General features: G+C 41.0%; 1 protein-coding gene across 2 annotated transcripts in view; it reads right to left on the bottom strand.

The window, feature by feature from the left end:
* The window catches only part of PLA2G4A (phospholipase A2 group IVA), a 67,466-nt gene extending 42,275 nt beyond the window's left edge, over positions 1–25,191 (bottom strand). Inside the window, exons 1-3 of one of the 2 annotated variants that reach the window (XM_040610430.1) lie at positions 25,058–25,191; positions 17,272–17,353; positions 2,448–2,596 (exon numbers count right to left, since the gene is read on the bottom strand). In XM_040610430.1, coding sequence (XP_040466364.1) covers positions 2,448–2,596; positions 17,272–17,353; positions 25,058–25,090 — 264 coding nt within the window. In that variant the 5' untranslated portion in view covers positions 25,091–25,191. Of the gene's footprint in view, positions 1–2,447; positions 2,597–17,271; positions 17,354–18,234; positions 19,047–25,057 lie in introns of those variants that run through there. The other variant, XM_040610431.1, reaches the window with a different exon arrangement.
* Positions 25,192–25,685: the final 494 nt, after the last annotated feature.

A 25,685-nucleotide genomic window follows, 5' to 3' on the forward strand; every position in this document is an offset into this window, starting at 1 on the left:
CACCTTCAAGACATGCAGTTGGCATGAGTGTGACAGCACCATTTACAAAGGGGTTTTTATCTGAGCAACCTTCTGTCAGTATATCTCACCACCCTTCTAAGCAGACATAATAACTTCACATTATACATATCAAATATACAATTACTTCACATTTCCAGTTGGGAACACTCCTCTATGGAGAAACTTCTATAGTTTTAAATATGACACACCAAAAAACATACAACAACTTTTTAGTGAAGATAGAATCCAGAAATCCTAGCCTTGTATCTACAGACCAAGATTTTTATACCAATGATTTGGCCAAATGTACAGCATTCCGAATTACACAAAGCTTTTCTCTGTAGTCAGCCAGATCTTCAAGTCTCTTCTCATATTCTCCATGTCAGAGCATATACCTTTTCAAAATGTGATGCTATCCACAGGTGAGTGTGGATACCACAGAACACTTTCAATGCTTTTGCTCTTATCCATGTGGGTCTACGTCTAGCAGTTTTTTTCCTCAGTGGCAGCCTTCCAAATTCTCAAGTAAGAAACTCAGAAAGAATTTCGAATTACCATTTACATGGTTTCTATTAAATGAGTTCTCTGAACTCATTTGGCTTATGATTTTTTTCCACTCTGTGGAATTGTATCTTCAAAATTATCATATGTTTGCGGCTTGGACTATTTTCTTTTGCATAAACCAAATGGAATCAAGATACAATCACTTGAATAACTAGTTGCTGCATTTGGGTTCCGCCTCTTCTCAGCTATAAAGAATCTTCTTCATCCTGTGCCACGAGCAATGCTTTGAAATGATGAACTGTATTTTAGGACAGAATTCATTATTTTAATGGCATCTACATTCCTTCTGTTTCCTTGCAGAACTTTATCGCTGTAATCCCTGAGGGATGTCTTTGAAAATCAGTAACAGCACAAACTTCTTAATCAGATTTTGGAGAGCTTCTTACACTTCAGAGTGAAAAGTGCACTTGAGATGGAATTAAAGATTTAGATTAAAATAATCTGAGGAGTTGAGAAGACTGCAGAGTCTGTGTAAGCTTGGGAATTCACAGAGGTTTTGGGTGGGAAGGTGGTTTCACAGATTTGAATTTGGACGCTGCACTCCACGCAGAATCCAAAGGCTCTGCCAGGCACTGTGTGTGCGTGCAACAATGGGAGCACACAAACATCACCAAACACGGTGAAGAGAATGTCTACCATGAACACATATATGTGTATGTAAATATATGTGTCAACTAGGTCCATGATTCACCATTATTACATGTTATCACCATCACCAGCTCTTTGCAGGCAATTTTCATGGAGTTTTACAGCACGTGTCTCAGAAATCAACAACAGCCTTTAGTTATTGTAAAGATACATTTCTGAGTTCTATTTATAATCAGTCTTGTTATGTTCTGTTACAGGAGAAAGAGACTTGCAGAACCTGGCAGTATGCTGTGGCCATACTGTGCTGGAAATCAACAGCATGCCAGCTCGTAAAATCCTGTACTTTACAACAACTGAAAAAAAAGATCCCAAAAACTGAGAAACACCTTACAAAATGTCAGCCAAATTGTAAAAGGTGTTCTAATAACTGGGGGTTCTCACCCTGGTGGGCAATGAGGCAGTCACATTACCACAGCAGGAAGTGAACGATCCAGCCCTCCACGTGGTCAAAAATATCTGAGATCATGTAACAGTACAAAATCGATGGCTTGCCAGCATCTAAACTTCTTCATGTAAGAATGCATAAAGATGCAGAGTATAAGAGGTGGTACTGTTCCCAAGAAGACAGCTGGTAAGCCACTGACCACTGCTTTCAGTGACTTTAATTTACCCTTTAAAAACCCTTGAACCAAGTTTTGTACTCAATAAATTCATACATGACTAGAGAAGTTGCCTAAGTGTAACTACAAGCACAATCTGACCCAGTCTTTATACAGTTCTAGTAAAACCAAGGGACTATATTTTAATTATTACCTGCTATTCCCCAGTTACCATTCCACTCATCTTTTGAGTATCATAAGAGCTACTACAGATCACATCAGTTATTTCAGCTGTAGCTCCTGCAGATCTTACAAATAAGAGAAGCAGGGAATGGGCTTGACTTCACCTGCACCTACTGACTGTCCATAATAGCTGAATCAGCGTAGAAAGCAGGGCGAAAATAATTTGTGGCTGATGTAAAGAACAGTATGCTGCTAGCCCTCAGGCATAGTCTGAGAGATGACTCAGAGGCATATCTTATAATGACTCTCAAGGCTACTCCTTGAATAATTCAATTTACACAACACCTCTTGCTTAGCATCATGCCTAAAGGTAAAACCCAGCCTTTAATGTTCTAAAAAAAGTTGTAATCTTGAGAAAACAGATGCCATACACGTACAAACTACCGTATTTTTAACCTTGCAGACACTGCACCACTTCCGTTTTCCCAGATGCAGCTCAGCCATGCGATTTACCTCAAGAACATTCTCTTGGTTGGGGTCCAAAATGAACTCAAAGGTCTCGTTCCACACAGGATTCACATCGTTATTGAAATGTTTTGTTCTCTTCCTGCAATCAGGTGCAGACGGGATGAACAGCTCCACGTAGGGATCTGGAGTGTCCACTACAGATCAAGAGAGACGTTCAAATTAGGCAAAACTCAGGTTTGGGTTGTAATAATCAATACAAAAGTGAAACCACATATCACCTCATAGTCTATAACAGGAAAATCTTTAACTAAATAAATTACAAATATATGAATGATACAATGATAGTAACAATCTCCCAAAAAGAAACAGCCATTATACATATAAGAGCAGAGAAAAAAAGCCTTGAACAAACAGAATGGCACTGGGACTGATGTTTATTGGAAATATGTATACTTCACCAGGCAGTGGCAATTATTTCAGAAAGCTTTTACCCCTTCCTCTCTTTCTAGCCTTTAATTACTTTGGCCTCTGTCACAGAAATAAGTATTACACAAAACCAGCCTTCAGTTAAGGAAAACAAGCAGCTTGGTAGAGTTTTGGATCCTTTTTCACCTTTGTTGGTTTGCCATTCAAGAAAATCAGCCAGGCCGGTTATGTACTGCTACACACAGCATAAGGAGAGCTGCTCAAATCTGAAGCCATTGCAATCACCACAGCTTTTGGAGGTCACCACAGAAACAAGATCTTATTTACACAGTATATTTGAGTAACAACTGCACAGAACACTAACTGAAAATATAGAAACTTACGGCAACTATAGCTAATCAGAATTATCAGTGGGCGAAAAATACACATTGACAAAACTCATCTGATGTGTCTAGTAACAGCCATTCCTGAGAGCAGAGGATGCATTGTTGGCAGCCCTAAAAATCCTACCTTTCCAAACAGCTAAAGCATGTAATTTTTTTTCCTGTCCAGTGAGGGGGTTTCTGAACAATAAGATATTTTTTTTTCCTGTCAAATTAGGCCAAGGCCGATGTAGCCCTTTACAGATTTCTCTAAAGCATTGCTCAAATCCTTCACAGGAGAGCATGGGAGGTTATTTCTGTGGTTTTGGTGACCATGAGAAGCCACCTGCTCTGCTGTAGTAGAACACACACATTCTTCCAGCGTCCCCTCTGCAAAGTTTGTCCTCTGCTTTAGCGAAACCTTTCCAAGCAAATACAACACCCACCACAAAGAAGAATCCTTTCCTTGAAGATCTCTTTTTGAAAGAGATTAAAACGCATTACTAGGTGAAACATGTCTGAACATTCCTCCTTGTACACACTTCAAGTCTAAAGATACTTTTTTCAACAAAGTCAAATGTTTTTAGAGCCTCTTGGATTTCAGTACAACATTATCAGTGAGACTGCTGAGGCCCAGAACCACATGGTCATTTCAGCTGGGAGAAGGAGGAAAAGAACAAAACAAAAAAGCTTGATACTTTCAAAAGGGAATCAATCGTCTTTTGGAAAAAAACCAACCCAACAACCAAAAAAAAGGCTTTTTGAAACCACTTAGGAAGTTCTGTCTATGTACCGGGGCAGAACGGAATCCAAAGTAAAAGTGTTTGGCCTCCCAGCAATTCTAAGGGGGACTACCTGCCAGAATTAATGCATCTTCTGATGCCATCACCAAAAATAAAGGGAGACTGAACTTACACACAAAGTACTTCAAATATCTCTGGAGATGCAGAATAATACACAAGGCTCGTGGTTTGAATTAAATATTCCTCTAGCTAGAGAAGCTTTAGTGACAGTAAACAAACCTTCTAGACTTCGGCTTACTCAATTAAAATTTTTTATGTAAATATTTGTGATTCAAAGATTTCACTGTGTCAGAATGTCCTTGGACTGCTACAGCATTCCCCAGAACATCTTGAGTTTTACACCATATCTGTGGGGCTTAGCTAATTGCTACGATTTGGCAGGTCACACTGCCTGTATAATTAACAAGCAGCTATTTAAAGTTGGGGATCAGTGTGGAAAGCCTTTAAATAGCAAATCTTTATTAGCTCCTAAGAATCTGTCTGATCTTGTCTCTTCTTTAAAGACAGGGGAACAGGGGGATCAACCCTCAAGTGTTTTTTTTTATCTGGTTTCTCACTGACAGATGTAACTAATTGCTACGTTTTACTGAAATAATTAGCTCCCCTGAATTACAACACAAAATTGTGCCAGAAATAAGGCCCCTTGAAACAAAACAGCAAAATATCTAGCAAAATCAAAAGTGACAAGATCACATCTGGTCAGTCTGGATATTGAGCACTACTTTGGCAATGAACACTACAGACTTGCTCTGCCAAGAGACTGAACTTGTCTACTAAAGCTTGTGGTTTAACCAGAATACTGGTGCTGAACAGTGTTCTGGGCAAAACGTCAATGCCTCCCTTTCCGTTCAGTTTTTTTATGTGATTATGTGATCAGCCTTAACTATAAGTTACAGAAGTCTAATTTCTGCTTTTAAACACAAGCAGCAAATGGTTTCCTATCTGTATTCAAAATCCTGAAGCATGTGGAAACCCCATCCCGCTGCACAGTTGGCATACAGATACTATTACTAACTTCCTATCAGACAGGCTCCAAGTAAGTGTTGAAAAAGAAACTAAACCCAAGGCACAAAACAACTAAACTTAGAAAAATCAGTCTTCGTAACTCAGTACTGCCAAGCCACACCCTCATTCCCTGACTTTATTATCTTTTTTGACCTGAGGCAAAGAGTTAATCATCTGCCCTTTCATGTTTGAAAGTTTATTTTGTGCTATTTTCAATTAAGAAAATGAAAATCTATTATTTTATAACTTCCTTCTTCAGATGAAGAGGAAAAATACTGGAAGACTGTGTGCTCTGATTAAGGTATTGCTATAAGCTATACTATATTAATCAAAATCTTACTCCTCGTTATTGGCAGGGGACCAAAAACTAGCTACCAGCAATCTGCCAAGTAATACGGAAGTATCGACTTAATGTATTTCAAAAATTAAAGTTATCAAAAGCAGATAAAACAGACAGAGTGTGTATCCTTTTGCATGGATGTATTTATGCCTGTTTGCGGTTTTGCTGGATAATTTGCCAAGTGTGTTTTTTCCAAAAAACTAATCTGAAAATATAAGTGAAAAGTAGTTTGACCACTGCTGTTACCTGTATTTTGATTTTAAAAGTTTTTTATATTATAAAAGGCAGCACCTTTACGAAACAGTTTATGGGTCAACAGGTGGTGTTTTGCAAGTGCAGTCAATACAAGAGAATTATCTGTGTAGAAGTAACACTGTCATACAATTACTTTTCTATTTTGGCAGACTAGTTGAATTACGAACCACAGACTTTTCAAAAGAAGCAAGGTGTACTTCTTTCTCAGGACACTTCTGAAAAAACCCCGAAGTTTCTATACAGCTCAGCTAGGCTCTGTTCTATTCTTTACACAAGCATTCTCACATGACTCCTCCTTGTTGGTTAGCTACCTGCAGTGCATCTCAGCTTCTTATTGTAGGTAAAGTTTTGGAAGGTTTGCAAATGGAAAACTTGGAAGGTTTGCAAATGGACACAGGCACTACCGTAAGATAGCAACTGCATGGTATGATTCCATATTCCTCTCTTCTGGCACTCTTTGACTATTTACAGTAAGTGCCTCAATACGTGCATGCAACTAAAAGATCACACTTCATACATAATGGTATAGATATAACACTCCAGAATAGAGGGACCAGACTCCATTAGTATTTCTCAGGAAAAAAATAATATGAAGTGACAACTAAGTACAAGTATGTCTAAAATGCCGCTTTTACACTACAAAATAAAATCAAGTTTCAGCATTGATGTCAATGGAAATAACAGAGGGTCTTGCAACGAACAGCTTAAACTAGATGAATTATAAAGGTAATTAACAAAATGTTCTTAACAATCCCTTGCAAGATTTAAAGCCTTCAGCAAATCTCTAGGGGCTGAAGACAGATATCCAGTAACAAAAGCAGAGTTGGCATCTAAACTTCTCTTTTTAAACACAATGGCTTAAGAAATAGCTGAGAGGTAGGAAGTAAGGATTCATTGACTTCTCTTTGTTTAATTTATCACCTGGTTAAGTAATTGCTATAGAATTCTATCTCTAAATTACATTATGAATCATGAAGTGAAACATACAATGGACAGTAATTAGGATCAATCATTTTCACATTAAAAATGAGCAATGCTTTAAGCAATCTGTCTATTAAAGAAACCTGTAAACTCTTCTATAATGATTGGAAACCATTGGATCTTACATTATTTATTTGGTGAGATGACTGTCATCAGGCCCTCATATTAATATAATTAATATTTCAAATATATATTTCAGTCATTCCAATTTCAATAGCATAACAGACAAACTATAGAAAGCCTGTTCAAATACAAAATGCCAAGGATGAAGCCACTACCATCATCTATTAAAATTTTTCTCATTTGTCCACCAAAAGTTGAAAGAAATGCAAAGTTCTTGAAGTATTCTAAAATCTGGTTTGCTGCAAGAAGACTCTGCACCATAAGAATTTGTCTTTTTTCTGCCACGTGAGCACGTCGTAAACACTTGCAAACATAATGGATGTTAAATACAACTATATCAACTTTAATTTCAATTAATATATGCATCCCCATTATAGAAAGTAAATCTGGATCCAGATTTTTTGGATCCATGATCTCCAGATACCATGTTTATGCAATTACAGGAATATTACAGCAAGGACATGGCAGAACTTCCTTGAAGAACTACGTTAATTTGGTCCATTGTAGTTTTTTTGCCTTGTGGTTAACCAACACCCTCTACCATGAAGTCCAACCCCATTCAGAGAAGCCCACTAGGTCCCAATACTTTCCACCATGGTTTTGGCTTACTGCACTACAGTTACTTAAGAGTTACACTAACCAGACTACTTTGTTAGTACGAAGTTACATGCAGCTGAGTGGCTTGACTGATGCCAAGCTAGGAACAGGCATTGCTGGACTACCTCTCTGTCTTCCAAGGGGAGGTAAACTAAAAAATGCCAGCTCTGCCTTGCGCACAAGCGGATCTCGCTGGAGAAGGGAGTGCAGCAGGCTGTGCAGCACACTCGCTGCTGTCTAAATTTTACAGACATTACCAAACCTACCAATTCCCTAGAGAAACCCAAAGCAGGGGGCATGAAGGCATTTCCAACAGGTTGAACGTTAACTAGTATCAATCGCAATAAACCAGCATGGCACAAGTACATGAATCTCTTCCTAAGTAAGAAACACAGTTTTAATGTGTATTCAAAAAGAACAACTCAATTACTTATTATTAAATAATATTTTTTATTAAAATAGTTAATTTTATGGGGCTCAATATGCTTTGCAGTGGCATGGAAATATGATTTGCTCTCTCTGCTTGAGCCAAGTGAAAATGTAATGAATTTTCAAATCATGTTTTTTCCCAGTTTAAAGTGATATTCCAGTTTTTAAAGAGGGAATAAAATAGTATCTATCAATAATCATAAATATCAATAATTGCAAAAAATAAAAGTGTCTCACGAACAACATACTAACAAATATATGAATTATTAGACTTGGCTTACCCTTGCTCTGCTGCATGCTAGTGAAAGGACAGACTAACACAAGGGCCTAAATAAAGATGTCTCCTGGAGAACACAGGCACCAGTAACTGATCACTTAATTCAGTATCAGACAGGCAAGGAGAAACAGACAAAAAGCAGTGCCACAAGGTCCCCCACTGAGCAGCCAGCAACACCCCCTGGCTGTGTGGTGGGACCAAGGGGTGGTAAGCAGTCCGACCAGGCTGCTGGTCCTCGGGGTGCACATCAGCTTGGTGCACCCTCCCTGCCAATTCTCAGGCAACGAACCAGTATGTAGTCTTTGCTGCGGAGGCTGGTGGTGTGATTTTGGAAACCAAGTTCTTCTCCTGCATGAAGAGGTGGAGCCCAGGAATGCCAGGAGCAGAAGTGGTTGTGTCAGGCTGCCACATAAGAAACCATCTTGTTACCCTCGTAGGTAATCTTTGCTTTAAAAACCACCACAGCCACACAATCACAAGCCCTCCATTCAATACCATAAAACTCTGCAGTAGCTAACAACCATAAGGCTCAAGTTTTGATCTCTCTTTTTAGATTTGTTCTGAATTGCCATTTTCAAAGAGGACTGTTGTTGAGTCCACTATGAATTCAGGCCTCCCATTCATATGGAGCAGATACATCTGAGAGTCTTCAAACAGACCAAATTCGCAGGCTAGCAGTAATACAGATGCTAGACCAAGAGTCTGGAAACATGCCAGAAGACCACAGGGAACCTAAAATATCCAAGAGTACACAAAGACATTCCTAGTAAGGGGTCCCAAGAAGGAGGTGACAGGTTATTTGCTATCTCTGTTTAAGGTACTACAGGCAATGCCAGGGCTTTTGGCCTTCATCTTCAAGAGGGATTTTGCAAAGGGGATGATGCAGTGCAAGATTTCATGAGCGGAAGGTGACTACAAGTAAGGCAGCTCTCAAAGAAGCAGCTATGCTATGAGAAATCCTGTAATTGGGTAATACATTTATTAGAGATTATTACTGTCTTTTATTACAGTGCTTTTCATCTCTGGTGTTACTTAAGTGAAGGAAAGAACTGAACTCCCAGCACAGGCACTGTACTACCACCCAGTTTACTGGGGTGGGACACCTCTAGCCACATCGCTGATCCAGCCTTGGAAGGAAAAAAAACCAAAACTAAACCAGTCAGCTGAACCTCCATAGGTTCAAACCAAATTAGAAGTGCCAAGAACAAAAAAAACCATTCACTTCTCTAGATTATCTTTACAGTTCTCTTTGCAGACAGACAGCAGTGAAAAGTGACTAAAATGTTAGCTTTCAATAACCCAGAGAAAAATCTTTTTCTAGCAGTGTGCCAGAAACTAAGGGCTTTGGTTTTTTTTAAAGTCAATTTAAATGCCTAGGTCTTAAGAGCCTTCTCAGTGTTAAATTTGTGAAACTTCTCACTCCACCAACAAACACACAAGCAGGAGAGAAAGAACAGGCAGCGTGCCTGCCTAGCTCAGCTATGACTGTGGGTCCACAGTAATGCCAGATCTGGGCAGTCATAATTTGGTCTAGAGGAGGTTCAGGCATATCATCACATTCCTGATAAATTACTCAAAACCCACACTATGACTTTTATTCCAGATTTATATTAGTTGATGGAGTATAGATTATTCCTAGTCTGGCATACAGCCTGCTAATAAAAATTTAAATTGGCAACATTTTCTGAATCCGCAGAACAAGTTTACACTGGATCTGTGTCTGGTATCAAAAGGCTTTAGAGGTTTTGGTCCTCTACCAGCAGCCCTAGAGCTTGATTTACTATGTTGATGAGGTGCAGCCTCCAGGCCTTTGAGTGAGAAAAGGATCTTCCCTTGACTTATTAACTCAGACAATTGTCAGGATCATTTTAAAAACCTGGAGCTGTCCTAACTGGGCAGAATCGTAACTAAGCATAGGCTCAGGATGGCTACATAAACACCACATCTTAGTAAAAGCATCATCATTGCAAATACAAGCGATTACAGGACACTCAAAAACAAAGCGACACCTGTGAATTGTTTCTGCCCCAACCTCGCTGCTCGCTCGGGTTATTACAGGAGTTTCATTTACAGGACTGAAGAATGGATTGCAAAATGCTTAGTCAGAACAGTGTGTGCACATCCATGTTAACAGGTCCATAAAGGGAAAGGGCTGATTGTGCAGGTGAGTTAATCTGTCCAGCTAAGCATGATACAACCTAGCATTAAGCAGACATTCCCTGTATTTCAACTTTCCTGTAACACTGTTGGCCAGATGCTTTGACAGAGCATAGTTTTTAGTGACAGGCTTTACAACAGCGTTCCTTTCTGTAGTGATGAAGATGAGAAGGCTGATTTTTTTCCCTCCCTTCCAGTCAGAAATAGATAAATGAACACATCCATTTATATGTAAGAACTTCTTTTTGATACAGACTGATATGTGGAACAGTTAGCATCCCACAAAATGCAAGACAGTAACCAGAGGATGCTTCAAATCACACTTTTAAAAAAACATTTTCAAAACAAATAAAAAGTCGTCTTCACACAATAGACAGCAACCTACAGAACTCCTTATCAAAGGAGCTGTGCACAAGAAGACTGAGGAGAGATGAAGTTCATGCACGAGAAACTCAGCAAGGGCTACTAATTACGTAAGAAGCACGTCCAGCTCAGGGAGTCCCTTACTGACGACAGCAGAGTGCTTGGGAAGTACCACATGCTTACCCCGTTCATGTTTTTCCTTTGTATCTGACTATGACTGATGTTCTTCCCGATTCTCCCTTAGGATCAGGCATTAGCTCAACCCTAACACAACTTCAAAGCCCTCCCTGGGAAGGGGGATGAGAGGAAAAAGAAAAGAGCAGGAAGAAATCAAATTATTACAGAGGACAAATGGAATAAAAGGAGGGAGACCCCTCCTAAATGGAAGTGAACAGCTCAAACTGGAGCAACAGTGGTGTCCATGAGTCCCTGGAGGAGAGCCCCACCACAAAGTTCTGCCTGGAGACATGACAGCACATGAAACAAACAGTTCCCAGCCACTGTCAAGCTCTGTTCTCCTGCAGCTGGTCACAGCATGGCAAGGGCCTCAAGCAGAGAGACAAGGAGGTCCCTCAACCAGAGTATCAGGTAAGATGGATCCCTGCGCTAAGCCAGCATGACTGCTTTAATGTTATCATTACAGTGTAATGGAGTAACAGGAGAGCCTTCCTCTAGGATGAAAAGTTTTCACAAACATTTTACAGAAACAGTCCGTGTCTCAATAACTACATGGCAACTACTCAGAGACAGAATTTGGTTCTCATTGAAAATATATTTTTTGCAACCGGAAAGAGCAACATCTGGATCACTGGGGAACGCATGAGCCTGTTTCCAACACAAATTCCACCTCCCAGCACTGCTTCTCGCTAAAACTACAACAGGGCAAAGGAAACTGAAATCTAGTCTACAGTTGCCTCAGTGTTAGACTGTGATCTGTAGTAGACATTGCAGCAGCGGTTGCTACTAGTATGGTTCATTTTTGAAGATACACATCTTTTAAGGATGCATATTTCATTACCAGCCTATGGCTCTGGAGCCAGAGGCATCTGCTATGGTTAACGAGGAGCACGGACCACTACACAAGATGACTCACAGCAGGGCTGGTACAAGGGCTGTCAGGAAGAGTCAAACTAAATAGGTCTCGGTCACCCTGGGACTCAGTTGCCCATCCAGGCCACCCTACCACAGACTAGAGCAGGATGGATCCCAATGGGAACATTTCTATCTCCTTCCTGTGAGATACTTCCAGGTCTCCTCCTTGGTTCTGTTCTGTCAGGCACACCGTACATCTTACAGCTGCCGGCCACGTGAAGATCTGCATGTGCAGAAGACTGGCCAACTCTGACCTACTTTTTCCAGGCTGTCTGGCTGAAAAGGGGGAGTAGTTTGGCTTGTTTTCCTCTGGAAGCTCCCTTCCAAAAACCAGGTCCTGCTTCAGGGCTTTGCAGGAAGAGCATTATCTAGTGACACTTCAACAGTTAAACCAAGTATACTGTAGCTGAGTTAGGGTACAATGCTGGCCAGCTGCAATACAGAGAGCAGCTGGATTAGTCCTGACTGAGCTGCTGTAAGACACAGTTGTGTCCCTGCCCCAATACAAGCACGCAAATCTCTGATTCTTCCATTTCAGCTAGCTCAAGTTTAAAACGCTGTACACATATGCCTAAACTGCACTGAACTACTATGAATATGGCTTTAAATAAGGCAGCTTCAACATCAGGAGCTATGGCTCACAGCTAATAGAAGCCCAGAGCAAAGGCCTACGAAGAGAGAAATGGAGACTGGAACTGCGCTGGACACCCCCTCCTCTTTTGATCCACATTGCTAAAGCAGATCCTACAGCTAGGGCCAGGCTGGCACTGCAGGCAGGGAAAGACGCTCACTTGTCCCACACAACGCCACAGCTCCTCGTTTCCTTTGGAGAAGCAGGAGGCAACCAGGAAGGGTATCGGTGACACTGCCGCAGCAGAAGAATGTCTCCTTGACTTGCGGGGGATGTCTGTTGCTGGTTGCAGCAGCATGGGCTGTGTCAAGAGCTACTTAGAGGAGTTGCTTTCCCTCTCCACATTAGCAAGTTTTGCAACAAGGGTTGAGCTCTGTTGACTAGACTGCTCCCAATACTTTAATCTGTTTATCTGACCAGCCTAACTAGGTGGAAATGCATCCTTAATTCCAACTGGGTGAACAAAAACTGGGATAGAAGCTAAGTACCAGTGCCACAAGCTATCCAAATCTGAAATACTTTAATTTTTAAGAAAATACTTTTTCCTTAAAATGCCTGGAATCATACTGCGTAATATCATAGCATCAAAAGTAGATGAAGCAAACAAAAATTGCAAATCCACAACAGGATTAAGCAAGATTAGTGATCAGTAACAGCAGAGTCACACAACTAGTTTCCTTTGTAGATGCTACCAATTATTTTGAAAGCCAGTACACTTGAACAAAAACAGATCCTTAAAGATGTAAGACAAAATTTACAATGCTTCCTTTGGCCACTTTTCCACCAAAACCCCTGAAAAGTCCAGAAGGGAAAAGACGCTATGGAAAGAAGAACCACAGTTTCAAGCATTTCTCTTCCAAAATGCTGCAGTTTGGGGTTCTGACCTTTTTCTACAAGTTCTTGTAGAAAGTAAGTCTGGAAGCAAAGGCTCTACAGTACAGTGGTATCTGGAATAGATTCAAACCTAAACATCCATTATATACTGGATTGGAGGCAAGGTCTTTTCCAAAAGCTCCAGAGAACTGATTTTACAGGGTCTATTGATCCCAGCAACCATCAGAAAGCTAAGCAATTAAGGTAATTAAATCCTCACCAAAAAGATGCAGATTTTGAGATATTCCATCTCGTATTAGGTTTACGTAGCAGGTTTTGGGCAGCAGGGGGCTACGGGGGGGTGTGAGGGGGCTTGTGTAAGAAGATACCAGAAGCTGCTCTCATGTCACACAGAGCCAGTTTTAGCTGCTCCAAGGTGGCCCAGCTGCCTAGCCAAGGCTGAGCACATAAGGAGCACTGGGGTACCTCTGTGATAACATATTTAAGAAATCATAAAAAACCACAGCACAGTAGCTATCAGAGAGGAAGGAGAAAACGTGAGAGAAGCAACTCTGCAGATACCCAGGCCAATGATGAAGGAGGGGGAGGAGGTGGCTCCAGGTGCCAGAGCACAGACGCCCCTAGTGACACAGGCTGTCCCCCTGCAGCCCATGCAGGACCACGGTGGAGTAGAGAACCACACTGAAGCCTGTGGAAGATCCCATGCTGGAGCAGGTAGATGTGCCCTGAAGGAAACTGCAGCCCATGTAGAGCCCACACAGGAGCAGACTCCCATCGTGTGGCCCATGGAGATAAGCCCAGGCAGGAGCAGGTTTTCTGACAGGAACTGTGGCCCATGGGAGACCCACACTAGAGCAGTCTGTCTCTGAGGGACTGTATCCCACAGAAAGGGCCCATGCTGGAGCAGTTCTGGAAGGACTACAGCCCATAGGAAGGACCCACATTGGAGAAGGTCATGAAGGACTTCATGCTGTGGGAAGGATCACACACTAGAGCAGAGGAAAAGTGTGAGGAAGGAGTGGCAGAGACACCATGTTATGAACTGGCTCCAACCCCAACTCCCCATCCCCCTGCATCACTTGGGGAGATGTAGAAGAGTCAGGAGTGATGTTGAGCCAGAAAAGGAGGTATAGAGAAGGTGTCTTTAGTGTAATTTCCAACTATCCCACTCTGTTACTTGTATACAAAGGCAACAGTAAATGGGCGCACACCCGAAATTAGAAGGTACTTGAATGAACTCCTGGGAAAGAGGGAATCTGAGCTCAAAAATTTTTTCACCCCCTCCCAAACACCCTGGATCATGTGTTCTACAGTAATTCTTGTTTATCATACACACATACACTCACAGAATGCCAAAGTGGTGCCAGTAAACTAACTTCTTTCATACATGAAAAGCATTTGCATGGAAAGTTTCTATGATGCAATTATTGCCATTTTTATTTTGATGGGCTTCATCAGCGAGAAACAAAAGCAGCTACCGCAGCTTAGATACTCGGTCCCGGTATGACCCAGATTCAGATTTGATTGCTTGCCTTTGTCAGATCACTACAAAAAATAGAGGGCTGGAAGCTATCCTAGTTCCAGCTTTCATTCTTGTTCCACCAGATCAGCCAAGACGTGTGTGTGTGTGTGTGTGTGTGTGTGCGCGCGTGCGTAAAAAATACTGAAAAACTTGCTTACAGTACTGCAGGTCTCCCCAGCCCAGACTTGAGGAGACAGAGGTGTGGATAACTATGCCAGAGAAGTCAGGCCCTCCATGCCCACCCACAGACTTGGGGCACCATGCACGCTAGACCTTTCATCCAAAACTCCTTGAGCAGAGCTAGACCTCCGATCCTTAAGATGAAAAATACCACACAAACAGTAAAATTATAAGCACTTCCAGATATTTAATAAACTTAGATTTACTCAGATGTTCAACAGCTATACCAGAAAGTCTTGGAAAGACTGATATGGAAAAAAAGAAAAGTAAAACATTGTACAAAATCTCTTAAATTCCCCAGGACCTCCATCACTACCAAAATGTAAAATTACTTCTCTTGCCCACAGAGCAGTCACTGTCTACACAAACTGGAGCAACAACAACAACAGAACAAATCAGGAGAAACCCACCAGAAGAGTCAGCTTGATAATGCCCATCATGGGAGAGCAACACTCAGGTACCCACCTCAACCAAGGCATCTCATACTACTCAGCACATCCACCCTCCCTGGCAGTGAAGCCTTGAGATCAGAAACCCAGCGTAAAAGTTCAGAAATTCTTTCAACTTACAGTTTTGGCAAATCAAACACATAAATAAACAAAAAAAATAATAAATAAAAATTAAATTTAAAAAAAGGCATGATCAACTGTAAAGACCCTCCGCCGCTCACAGCTTCATGCATATTTAATTAACATGATTACAGATTTGATCAAATAGCTTCAAGGTTCCAACACACCAAGCTTTGTATATACACATGGGAAATAAAAACATTTTTTATTTTCCCAAAATAAAAACAGAAGCAATCTGTTTGGGTTTTTGTTCTGGGGGTTTTGGTTGGTTGGTTGGGGTTTTTTTTCTTTTTCTCTCTCTCACTTCAGAGGATTTGCCAGCACTCCAAGAACAAGCCCCAGGAACTTGTAAGCTCACTCAGAGATGCCCCAGACTGCAGGTGCCTCAGGCTACAGAGCTACTAGCTGCTGCAGACAGGAAACCAAGCAGGTTTCAGTGGCCCTTGAGCACAGTTCTGTCAGGTTTTATCAAAATAGAAATTTCCTCCTGAGTAACTTTCTGGTTTTGATGGTTTGGTAAGATAAGGGTTTTGTCTGGAAAAAAAAATCCAGTTATATTGATGAATAATATTTGGAATTTATATTACAGGACCACACTTGTCCTGGCTTGGCGGGAAATGCCATGGTCTTCTGGCTTTCTTCGCCCTTTCCATACTCCCTTTAATATACCACAGCAACCCCCTTTCTTCCCTCCCTTCCCACGTTCCCCACGCTGTCTCCTGACAAAGACCTCTGTGTCTTTCCAGTTCACCTATCTTCTTACACACGCAAACTTGTGGGCCCCTCATTTGACTCTTTATGGCACTTTTCCTGAGGTCATCTTATATAAAGACCCTCTCACAGGCCACCAGGGTAACACCCCACTGCATCTTCTCTGCGTGCTCCTTTCCTTCACCCCACAATAGATGTTAAATAATTCCCAGTTCTTTCTTCTTCCCTTCTGCCAGGGCTCCCCTCTCTCCCCTCACACCTGAGGGTCTTGAACATTCCCCTTCCAACTGTCCCTTCCACTTACCCCTCAAGTTTAATAACAACAGTCAACACTAATTCTGAAAATCCTGTTAACTGAATCAGAGCTGTGTGTCAGAGCAGCTGCTGTAGTTTCAGCTGAAAGCAGTTACCAGGAATGAGCTGGAAGACACCGAATTGCACATCAAATGAGGCTGATAAGAGAGCAGGAGCAAGGCACCACGCTCATCCGCCCAGCCCCAGCCTGCAACTCTTGGGCTATGCAATGCTCTGCATGAAGTGCCAGGGAAAGGGGGAGAGATGACCTGACAGCAAAAGTCAGAATCAAGGAAGCAGGAGCATTCTTCTTACAGATCAGCCAATATATTATCCTCTCCTTCTTTCACCCTTAAGAGCAGACAAGAGTTTTCATGGGTCATTCTTCCTGGTGGTTTCCTGTTCAGCCAGAGGCTCAGAAGCCCAACGCAAAGGGGAAGAAGTGCTGCTGTCATATAGCTCTCCACCATGAGATCTGCTTATCCCATTTAGATTTTTTTCTTCTTACTGCACTGACGCAGCAGAGCTCTGGGCCTTTTTTTTTTTTTAGTGTTCCCAACCACCAAACCATAGCCTTTTGAAGATACAGCAATTGCCAGTTTCACTGTACGCAAAACAGCACCTCCACCAACTGAGCCAAAGAACTAAGTGTAGGTGTTGGTTGCTTGTAAGCAAATTGTTTACAATGCACTCAGCTTTTTTGGATCAATGGAAAGAAGGAGTGGCAAATCTGCTTTTGGAGTTTGAGTGAGCAATGAAATGGGTACATTGCCCTAGATTTAACAAGCAAAACAAAAAAGAACAACACCAACCCACTAACAATCATTTAATGCACGACAAGCTTGATGTGTCATCTCCCCTTGCCTACAGCAACAGTCTCCTAAAAGGAAGAGACAAAATAGAAAGAGGAATACTCACGCATGTCACCAATCGCTCCTTTTGTGACATTTGTGGCTTTCCTTACTGTCACAGTGAATATGTGTGAATACTGGTGTTCCACCTGGAAGTCAGAGAGTTAGAGGTCATTAAGCTTCAGAACCAAAAACCACCTACCAAATTAGGTTTCATTTTGACCAAAAACAGAGAGAGAAATCACCCAGTCAAAATGTAAGTGAAACTCATACTGGATAGAGCATCTTAAAGCTGAACTGCACCCTGTAGTTTTACTGAAAGGTCAGACCTTAAACTCAGGTTGCTTGATTTTGCTGCAGCCACACCTACTAATCTCAATGAGTAACACTCCTCCTCTCTGCAGAACTTGCTTTAAGGCATTTAGTCAGCCAAAGACAACTTGGTACAGTAAGAAAAAAATTAGAAGGGGGCTATTTTACAGTGTGCTTGTCTTTGTAATTACCTTCCCCCAGTAAAAAGAATGGGTGCAATTATTTCAAAGTATATGTTCTGGAACAGATATATTCACACTGCACATGCAAGGGATATAGTTAGTAATGCATGGAATACACCTTTTTAGTACACATCAATATTCAGAGTGCAAGTGCCCTTAAGACAATGGAGGGAAGGTAAAAAGCAAGCTGTTAAAACATTCACAAGCAAATTTCACAGTTTCTGGAGCTTCCGGTTTCCTGCAAAGCCCAAGCACACAGCAGGAGCTGTGTCTTCCCTGAACAAACTAGGGAAGTAGAAAGAGATGTGAAATTAAGAAAAAAAAAAAAAGAAAAAAAAAGTAAAAACCTTAATGAAAAGAGGTCAGTAACTCACATCTATTGTTACTTCATCTACACAGCTGTAAGTTTGACCAGTCTACTGAATACCATTATGAGAACGACCACTGCTTATCGCAAGGCAGACGACATTGGCCTCTGCAAGTTTTATGTATTAAAGCCAGGATCAGGTCTCACACAATTGCCTCTCAGCACTTACATCTATGCTGCTATCTTAAAGCCAGTCTTAGGACACTCAAGTCGTCTGGCTGCCCACAGTGCCTAGACATGGACTCATGCACTGGTACAACCCGGAGGGCTCCAGCTCGATCTCCTGCAACAGAAACTCAGACACAGGGAAGGGATGACCACACACCCGAGTTATGCCTCTACAAAAAGCATCAGATCCAAGCTGCCTGGCTCTTATAGCTCAAGACACTGTATCAAAAGTGTACCTCTTAAGGGACCTCAGGTAGTCACCTATCTATAATGATAAGTCCTACCTCGGGTTCCCATTCCTAAAACTGAAACAATGATATTTTCTATCTTTTCCTAACCAGCCATCAACTTTGTGAATTACACTAAAATAAGCACTGCATATCAGTCATTGGGATCAAAACAACTAACCAAATATTAAAGGTCTTATGATACATTCCAATCAGAAAGAAAAGGGGAAAGTACCAGAATCAGGAAATTCACTGAAGTTTATTTAAAATGATAGACAATACCCTTGATACGGGACATGTTTATTCAGGCTATGCCTGGTTGCTTTCTTGCTGTTTTCATCTGGATACTTCCTTTTTTCTTAAAACCCTTCTTAAAGGAACAAACAAATAAGCCAACAAAACCCTTCAACCCATACATGGCTTAGTTTTCAACAGTGGCACATGCCTCCAATTTAAGTTACTGCTGCTTCAACTGCTAGACTTTATAAGGGCCTTCAGGTGGTTCTTCTAGATATTTCAGAACTGGTTGTTTCAGCCAAGCCTCATTATTTCACATCTACAACATGCTTACACCCAGAAACTAGAACCAAATTGGATTCCTCTAATACAAAAAAAAAAAAAAAAAGAAAAGAAAAGAAAAAGAGAAACTACTCTTTCTTATACGTTATATTATCATTTTCTCAGAAAAAAATAAAAAACCCAAACCCAATCTTCTAAAGACAGAAAAAGAAGCTTGTGAATGCTTAAGTAACAGTTGAGTCAGGACACATTAAAAAACAAAGCAAATTATACCAACAAACACTCCTCCACAAGTCTGTAATCTAGAGGTCTGCAAAGGCACAGCCACATCATCACGGCAAAATATCTAGGAGAAAATGCCCACAGTGATACCAAGGGTATGACTTCACTGCAGACACTGGCTGACCCAGACACTGAATTGTTGCATCTTTATTAAGGCTGTAACCACCCACATGTTGTGACAACTGCTGGAGGCTCATTTCATGATAGTCTGCCCAACAGCAAATTTAAACTGTGCAATTTTTCCCCTGTAAGCTGCAGGGGTTGTCTGATTCAAAGGACAAGTAAGCAGGCAGGGGGAAAACTGTGGCAGCGTGAACTATTCTCTTACGAGTGGTATTCTGAAATCATCATTGCACAGCAAGTGGCTCCCCAACCACAGTAAAAATGGAATCCAAATTCTAACAGATTCTCCCAGTCAAGACTGTTAACTCACCTTCAAAAGTATCAAACCCAGCAGAAAGGGTTTAGATGTGGGAATTCAAAGCTGTCAAGAAGCAACACCTATTTACCAGCCTGTCTTCTGCTGACATGAAGACATACCAATGATTTTTGTGACATCCATCACCTTTTGCACCACAGCTTCCAACAGTGGAATTGGAAGGAGGATGGGACTCTTCTCCGAAGAAACTTCTGCCTCTGCCACATGGCAAAAAAAAGTCCAGCTGTCCATCACAGCAGGGTAAAGGGGATTTTAGTGGGCATCTGGGAACAGCTGGTACCACCGTGAACACAGCTACATGAAGTTACTTGAGCTCGGTCCTTTACCCTGCTTCAGGAACATTTACAAGCTGTGCATCTCCAGAAAACAATGACTCTCACTGTCCCTTGTTTTCAGTTTGCTTCTTGAAAGTGCTGGAAGCCCTTATCAGCGCGCCACCTTCACACGCATGTCAGATCACTTAAGTGTTGGTTTCACAATGCAGCACTGGCCTCAGACTTCGTTCACACAGACTGATGTAGTTCCTTTGTCATATACAACCTTATAATTAAAAGAAACAGCCCGAAGTACAAACACACCACCCATCTCCTTATTCTTAGCTATTAAGAAATGAGTCTCTCCTCACTGGAGACCACAAATCAGAGATCACCAAACGTTCAGGAACAAAGAGAAGGATGGAGTTATAATTAAGTTACAAGTTTGGGATATGGGCATGCTGGATTTAGTTCTCAGCTGCTATGTGGAACTCGTGTGCAATTCTGGTGCCCCAGAGTCCTGTCTGTAAAATGGGGACACTACAAGATGCTCACTGACAAAAAGCACTTCTGTGATGTAGTTTTCTTGCATCTCCCAGTTCTACTCACAAAACTCATGTGCTTAAATAAAATGCCTACCATCAAAACAAGGCCTACATCAAAAAAAAACACTGCTTACTAGTGTGTTCTCAATACCACAGCACACAGATCATCACCACTTTCTATTACCAGTCGATGCCACCCAGAGGGGCCTTGCCAGGCTCCAGAGGGGGGCCCAAGCAAACCTCACAAAGTTCAGCAAGGCCCAATGCAAGGTCCTGCACGTGGGTCAGGGCAATCCCAAGCACAAATACAGGCTGGGTGGAGAACGGATTGAGAGCAGCCCTGAGAAGGACTTGGGGTGCTGGTGGACAAAGAGTTCAAAATGGCCCAGCAATGTGCACTCGCAGCCCAGAAAGCAAACTGAATCCTGGGCTGCATCAAAAGCAGCATGGCCAGCAGGTGGAGGGAGGTGATTCTGCCCCTCGGCTCTGGAGTGCTGCACCCAGCTCTGGGGCCCCCACCGTAGGGAGGACATGGACCTGTTGGAGTAAGTCCAGGGGAGGCCACAAAGGTGGTCAGAGGGCTGGAGCACCTCTGCTGTGGAGACAGGCTGAGAGAGTTGGGGTTGCTCAGCCTGGGGAAGAGAAGGCTCTGGGGGGACCTTACAGCAGCTGCCGGTGCCTGATGGGGCTGACAGGGGAGCTGGAGAGGGACTTGTTACAAGGGCAGGTAGTGATAGGACAGGGGGGAACGGCTTTGAGCCAAAGGAGGGGAGGTATAGATTAGCTATTAGGAAGAAATTCTTCACTACAAGGGCAAGGCACTGCAGCAGGTTGCCCAGAGCAGCTGTGGATGCCCCATCCCTGGAAGTGTTGAACGCCAGGTTGGACGGGGCTTGGAGGAGCCTGGTCTGGTGGAAGGTGTCCTTGCCCACAGTGGGGGGTTGGAGCTAGATGATCTTTAAGGTCCCTTCCAACCCAAGCCATTTTACAATTCTATGAACTGTTCTACACTATCATGAGAACTACTTTTTATTGACTTAGGCAGCAAACCCCATAATTCCAGCTGTTGTTCTGCTAAGTTAAGTCTGGTTTAAGATCTGGTGTCCTCTGAAATGAATGTAAGTATGCAGAGGTCTGGCAAAACAGAAAAACATTATCTCCTTTCCTTGTGCCTCACCCAAAATAACACAGAGGCTTATAATTATAGAGTTTTCAATATTTGGCCATAATCACATGTTTGGAAGAAATTTGCAACTACTAAAATAAACGATCTCCCTCTTAGTAAAAAAAAAAATAATATACTGAGATACACAGAAAGTTCGAAAGTCTAAGTCTTTTCTTACACCAAAATAAATGTTTTTCATGCAACTTAAGAGTAATTGGAAATTAAGGCAATTTTCCACTTAGGATCCAGTTTCTAAGGGTATTAGAAGGCCTAAACGTCCACATTAACAGCTTGCACAACTTTAGAAGCATTTTTTCATCAGTTTTTAGAAAAACTGAATTATAAAGAATTTATACGCTCCCTGAAAATACCAAAAGAAATGTATTGACTCCAAATATCTTTGTAAATCCAGCCCTCGTTAGTTTAGATGACTAAGCTGCATTTTCTAAAGTGACTTACATTCACCTCAAGTCTTGATAAAAATCTGTACATTGCCAACTCCTCAATTACTTCTGAAAAATAAGACAATGGTATGCAAATGGCTTAAATGTTGCAATACTGAGTGGAGCAACATCTGCATACCTTTAAAAATCTAAGCCAGGTTTAAAATTTCAGAAGCTCACAATTAAACTCAAAAATCTAAATCATATCATCCAAAGTGACCTCGCTTTACATATGTTTCATTTCACTTCTTTCTCCATAAATTTAAAAGGAGAAAAAAATAATTTTCAATATACCCACTCTGAACTACAGAAAATCCTGCAGACAGTGTTCACTCTCTGCTAGTTCCGTCCACAAGGTTTTCCAATTATCCTGCACAGCAATGATTCAGTATCTCCTGTTCTAACACCACAGCTCTCCAGCTCTTCTAACTCCTTCTGCCTCCTTTGTTCCCCTTCCACCTTTCACTGGTTTTCAACTCCCAGTAAAATGTCACTAATTATCTGATTTCCTCTATTTTACATATCACTGGTTTGGTGTGTACCTAAACACCATTACCTTCCCACTACAGGACTGGGAAACAGAACAGCATGCTAAGCTCTCCTGTAACACTACCAAGTTTTACCTACGAACTTTCCACGCTTATTGAGAAAGCAAACGATTTGCATGCTTTGAATGTAATATTTTTCATATCCCAGAATACTGAGTCACAAAACGTAATTCAATCAGGAGACACACTTGCAGACAAAAATACCAATCAGGAAGCTCTGGTATAGATAGATCGTGTAGTAGGTATTTATTACTTTTACTTCCTTAACATTAAGGACACTTGAAGCTGATGATTGGGCTGGACAAATGAAAATGTTTGCCTGTTTTCTTAAGTAACAGATTTTCATAAAGTCTATGCTCTTCTTTCACAGGGTATTACAATTAAGACAAATGTTTGTGCATACACACCCACAAATTTTATCTTGAAGTGATTTTCCCCGTTGTTGTAATATTTATCCCCCATATCAATGTAACTGAAGATGTATTACACATCTTAATTCTTTATTCTATGATTCTAAAAGATATTTCGGTACAGTCAGTTCTGTTTGTACCTGCAGTAACTTTGTTAATGCCTTATTTCATTCCTCTGAGACTTTCATAAAGTGAGAAAAAAGAAAAAAATAAATAGATCAGAAAACATAATAGTTAACAGAAGGACTCTGGGCATAATGCAGAATTCTTTTGAGTCTTTTAATGTCAAATGTCATTAACAACTCAAGATTTTTTCACTGATTTTATTAAACTTCCCATGCAATTTCAATTTTTGAATTAAGAAAGCTCAAAGATTTCTATTCGCTTTTGAAGCAATTACAGGATTAGCTCTTGCGTTAACAGTGCTCCTTCCTGCGTTAGCAACATTCCCACAGCAGCAGTTAAGCACTGCCAGAGTACTGTAACTACATACACTTCTAAGGCTCCATTTTGTTCATTATGATATATATTGGTATCAAAAAATAACTTTTATGTGAATGACTCAATGAAATATAACCAAGTGTTTCGGAGACCTCTCCCATAAAGGTACAGATCAGGTCAAACATTCCATCCAGGAGAGGGCACTGATGCGGAAAGGAGTCTGTATTTTTTTTTAATGCCCTTAAATAGAGACATCAACCTGAAACTTGTCTTTACAGCGCTGCTCACAGGACTACAGAGTGAGTAAAACCCAAGTTTGACATCTGCTGGCTGCAAATTCACACAGAGGATGTGACTGTGTGGAGTAGAAACCACATAATTGATTAGAGATAACTTCAAGGAAGCATATACTATATTTTTAGCAATGTAAAAGTTCAACATTATGACAAGTGTATGGTAACTATCTTTGAGTATGTATCACTTTTCCTGCATGCGATTCTGGGACTGTTATGAAAAGTGCCTGATATGAACACACCCAGCTTGTTTCAAGATTTCAGTTTGAGTAGGAATGCCAATTTCAATGTTTACTTTGGAAAGTCACTCAAGCAAAGATGTGTGGGAACATTAATGGCTGAAAGCCAGCGTTCAACAAGCTGCTGAGCCACTCCACTGGCTTCCCAAAGGGCACTTCTGCTCCCATTTCCTTTCTCCTCCTTTCCTTGCCCCTACTTCTCTACTTACACAGGTTGTGCCCTTCCCTTGCCCCAGCTCTGACAGCAAAAAACTAATCTTTTGCATTGAATTGTTTTCCTGCCAGTTCAGCAAGGTCAGTTGGCTCACTACAATCACCAGCATTCAATAGCTGGTACTAAGGATGCAGCGGGAACTCTGGAATAAAGTGGGAAGGAGGAAGCAGGAGCCTTTGGCAGCAGTGTGGTGTTGAGTGGCACAAATCTTTTCACTTATACCTAGAGTCTGCAGGCTGTATTTTGAAGATTCTTCCTGAATCAACATCACTAATACACACTAGTTTAAGATCTAAATATTGAAAATTGCCCACTTATCCCTCTATCTATAGTGATGAAAAGGGAAAAGTTATTCACCAACTAGAACTGTACGGCAAAAAAACTGTACTGTAAGGGAGAAAGTTAGATGTGATGTTACTGCTGTAGACTACAGTTCAGTTCGACAACCAGTATGTGGAAAAGTTTGTATGAAACTGTCAACTACAGGCACTTTGAACATGCAAGTCCTCTAGAACCACAGCCCATCACACTGTACCCACGCGGTTGTTAGGAGCCCTTATTCCATTTTGACTTACACATGAGTAACTACACTTGAAGCCATGACATGCTTTCGAAAAGCTAACCTGAATTTTTCAGCTTTCATTCAAATAATTTCTGAAGAAGACTGCTCTAGCCACAGTTGCCATTTCTTTAAGGATTTAATGGTAAGTCAATGCTGTGCACTTATTTAAAGTAACTTCTAATAGGATACATTATACAAGACAGTATATAAACCAGCATACATAAAAGATTCAAAGCTACTTACCACAATGTGTTGATAAGGATCTATGACGGACATTTTTGCCTTAATTTTATTCAAGACAACTGTCAAATGTCTGTTTCAATTCTACACAGAAGAGGCCTCCCAGTTTTTCAGAGTTCAGTACAACAGATCCTTTAACTAATAAATAAAGAAAAAAAAAAAGTACAATTCTTATGTTCCTTGTAAACTATATTTTGTAACAGAGAAAATTAATTCCTTTAGGAAGGTTCCCACAATTCATTGTTTACCAAGAACTTCATTTCATATAAGCTATGGAAGTATAAATATTTACTTGCCTGATCTAGAGGAGCTTCTTATGCTTATTTTCTCTACCTCAGGGTAATATCACAAACCAAATATCTTGAATTTCAGTCATCCAAGTGTTTCTAGCAGCTCTACAGATAAATAAAAGAATAGAGCAATTATAAATATAATAAGCATTATATTTATCAGCAATTATATTCATCACATTCAAATGTATATGCTTCCATGCATTACAACCCCAGTTAAAATAAAACAAAACCAAAAACCACACACAAAAAAACCCAACTAAACCATCAGGTTTTAGTTGATAGCCTTTTTCCTGTAACAACAAATTATTAGTTCCCATGCTCTCCTTCTATATGAAGAT

Source organism: Falco naumanni, chromosome 11, assembly GCF_017639655.2.
Source record: "Falco naumanni isolate bFalNau1 chromosome 11, bFalNau1.pat, whole genome shotgun sequence".
Taxonomy (NCBI): domain Eukaryota; kingdom Metazoa; phylum Chordata; class Aves; order Falconiformes; family Falconidae; genus Falco; species Falco naumanni.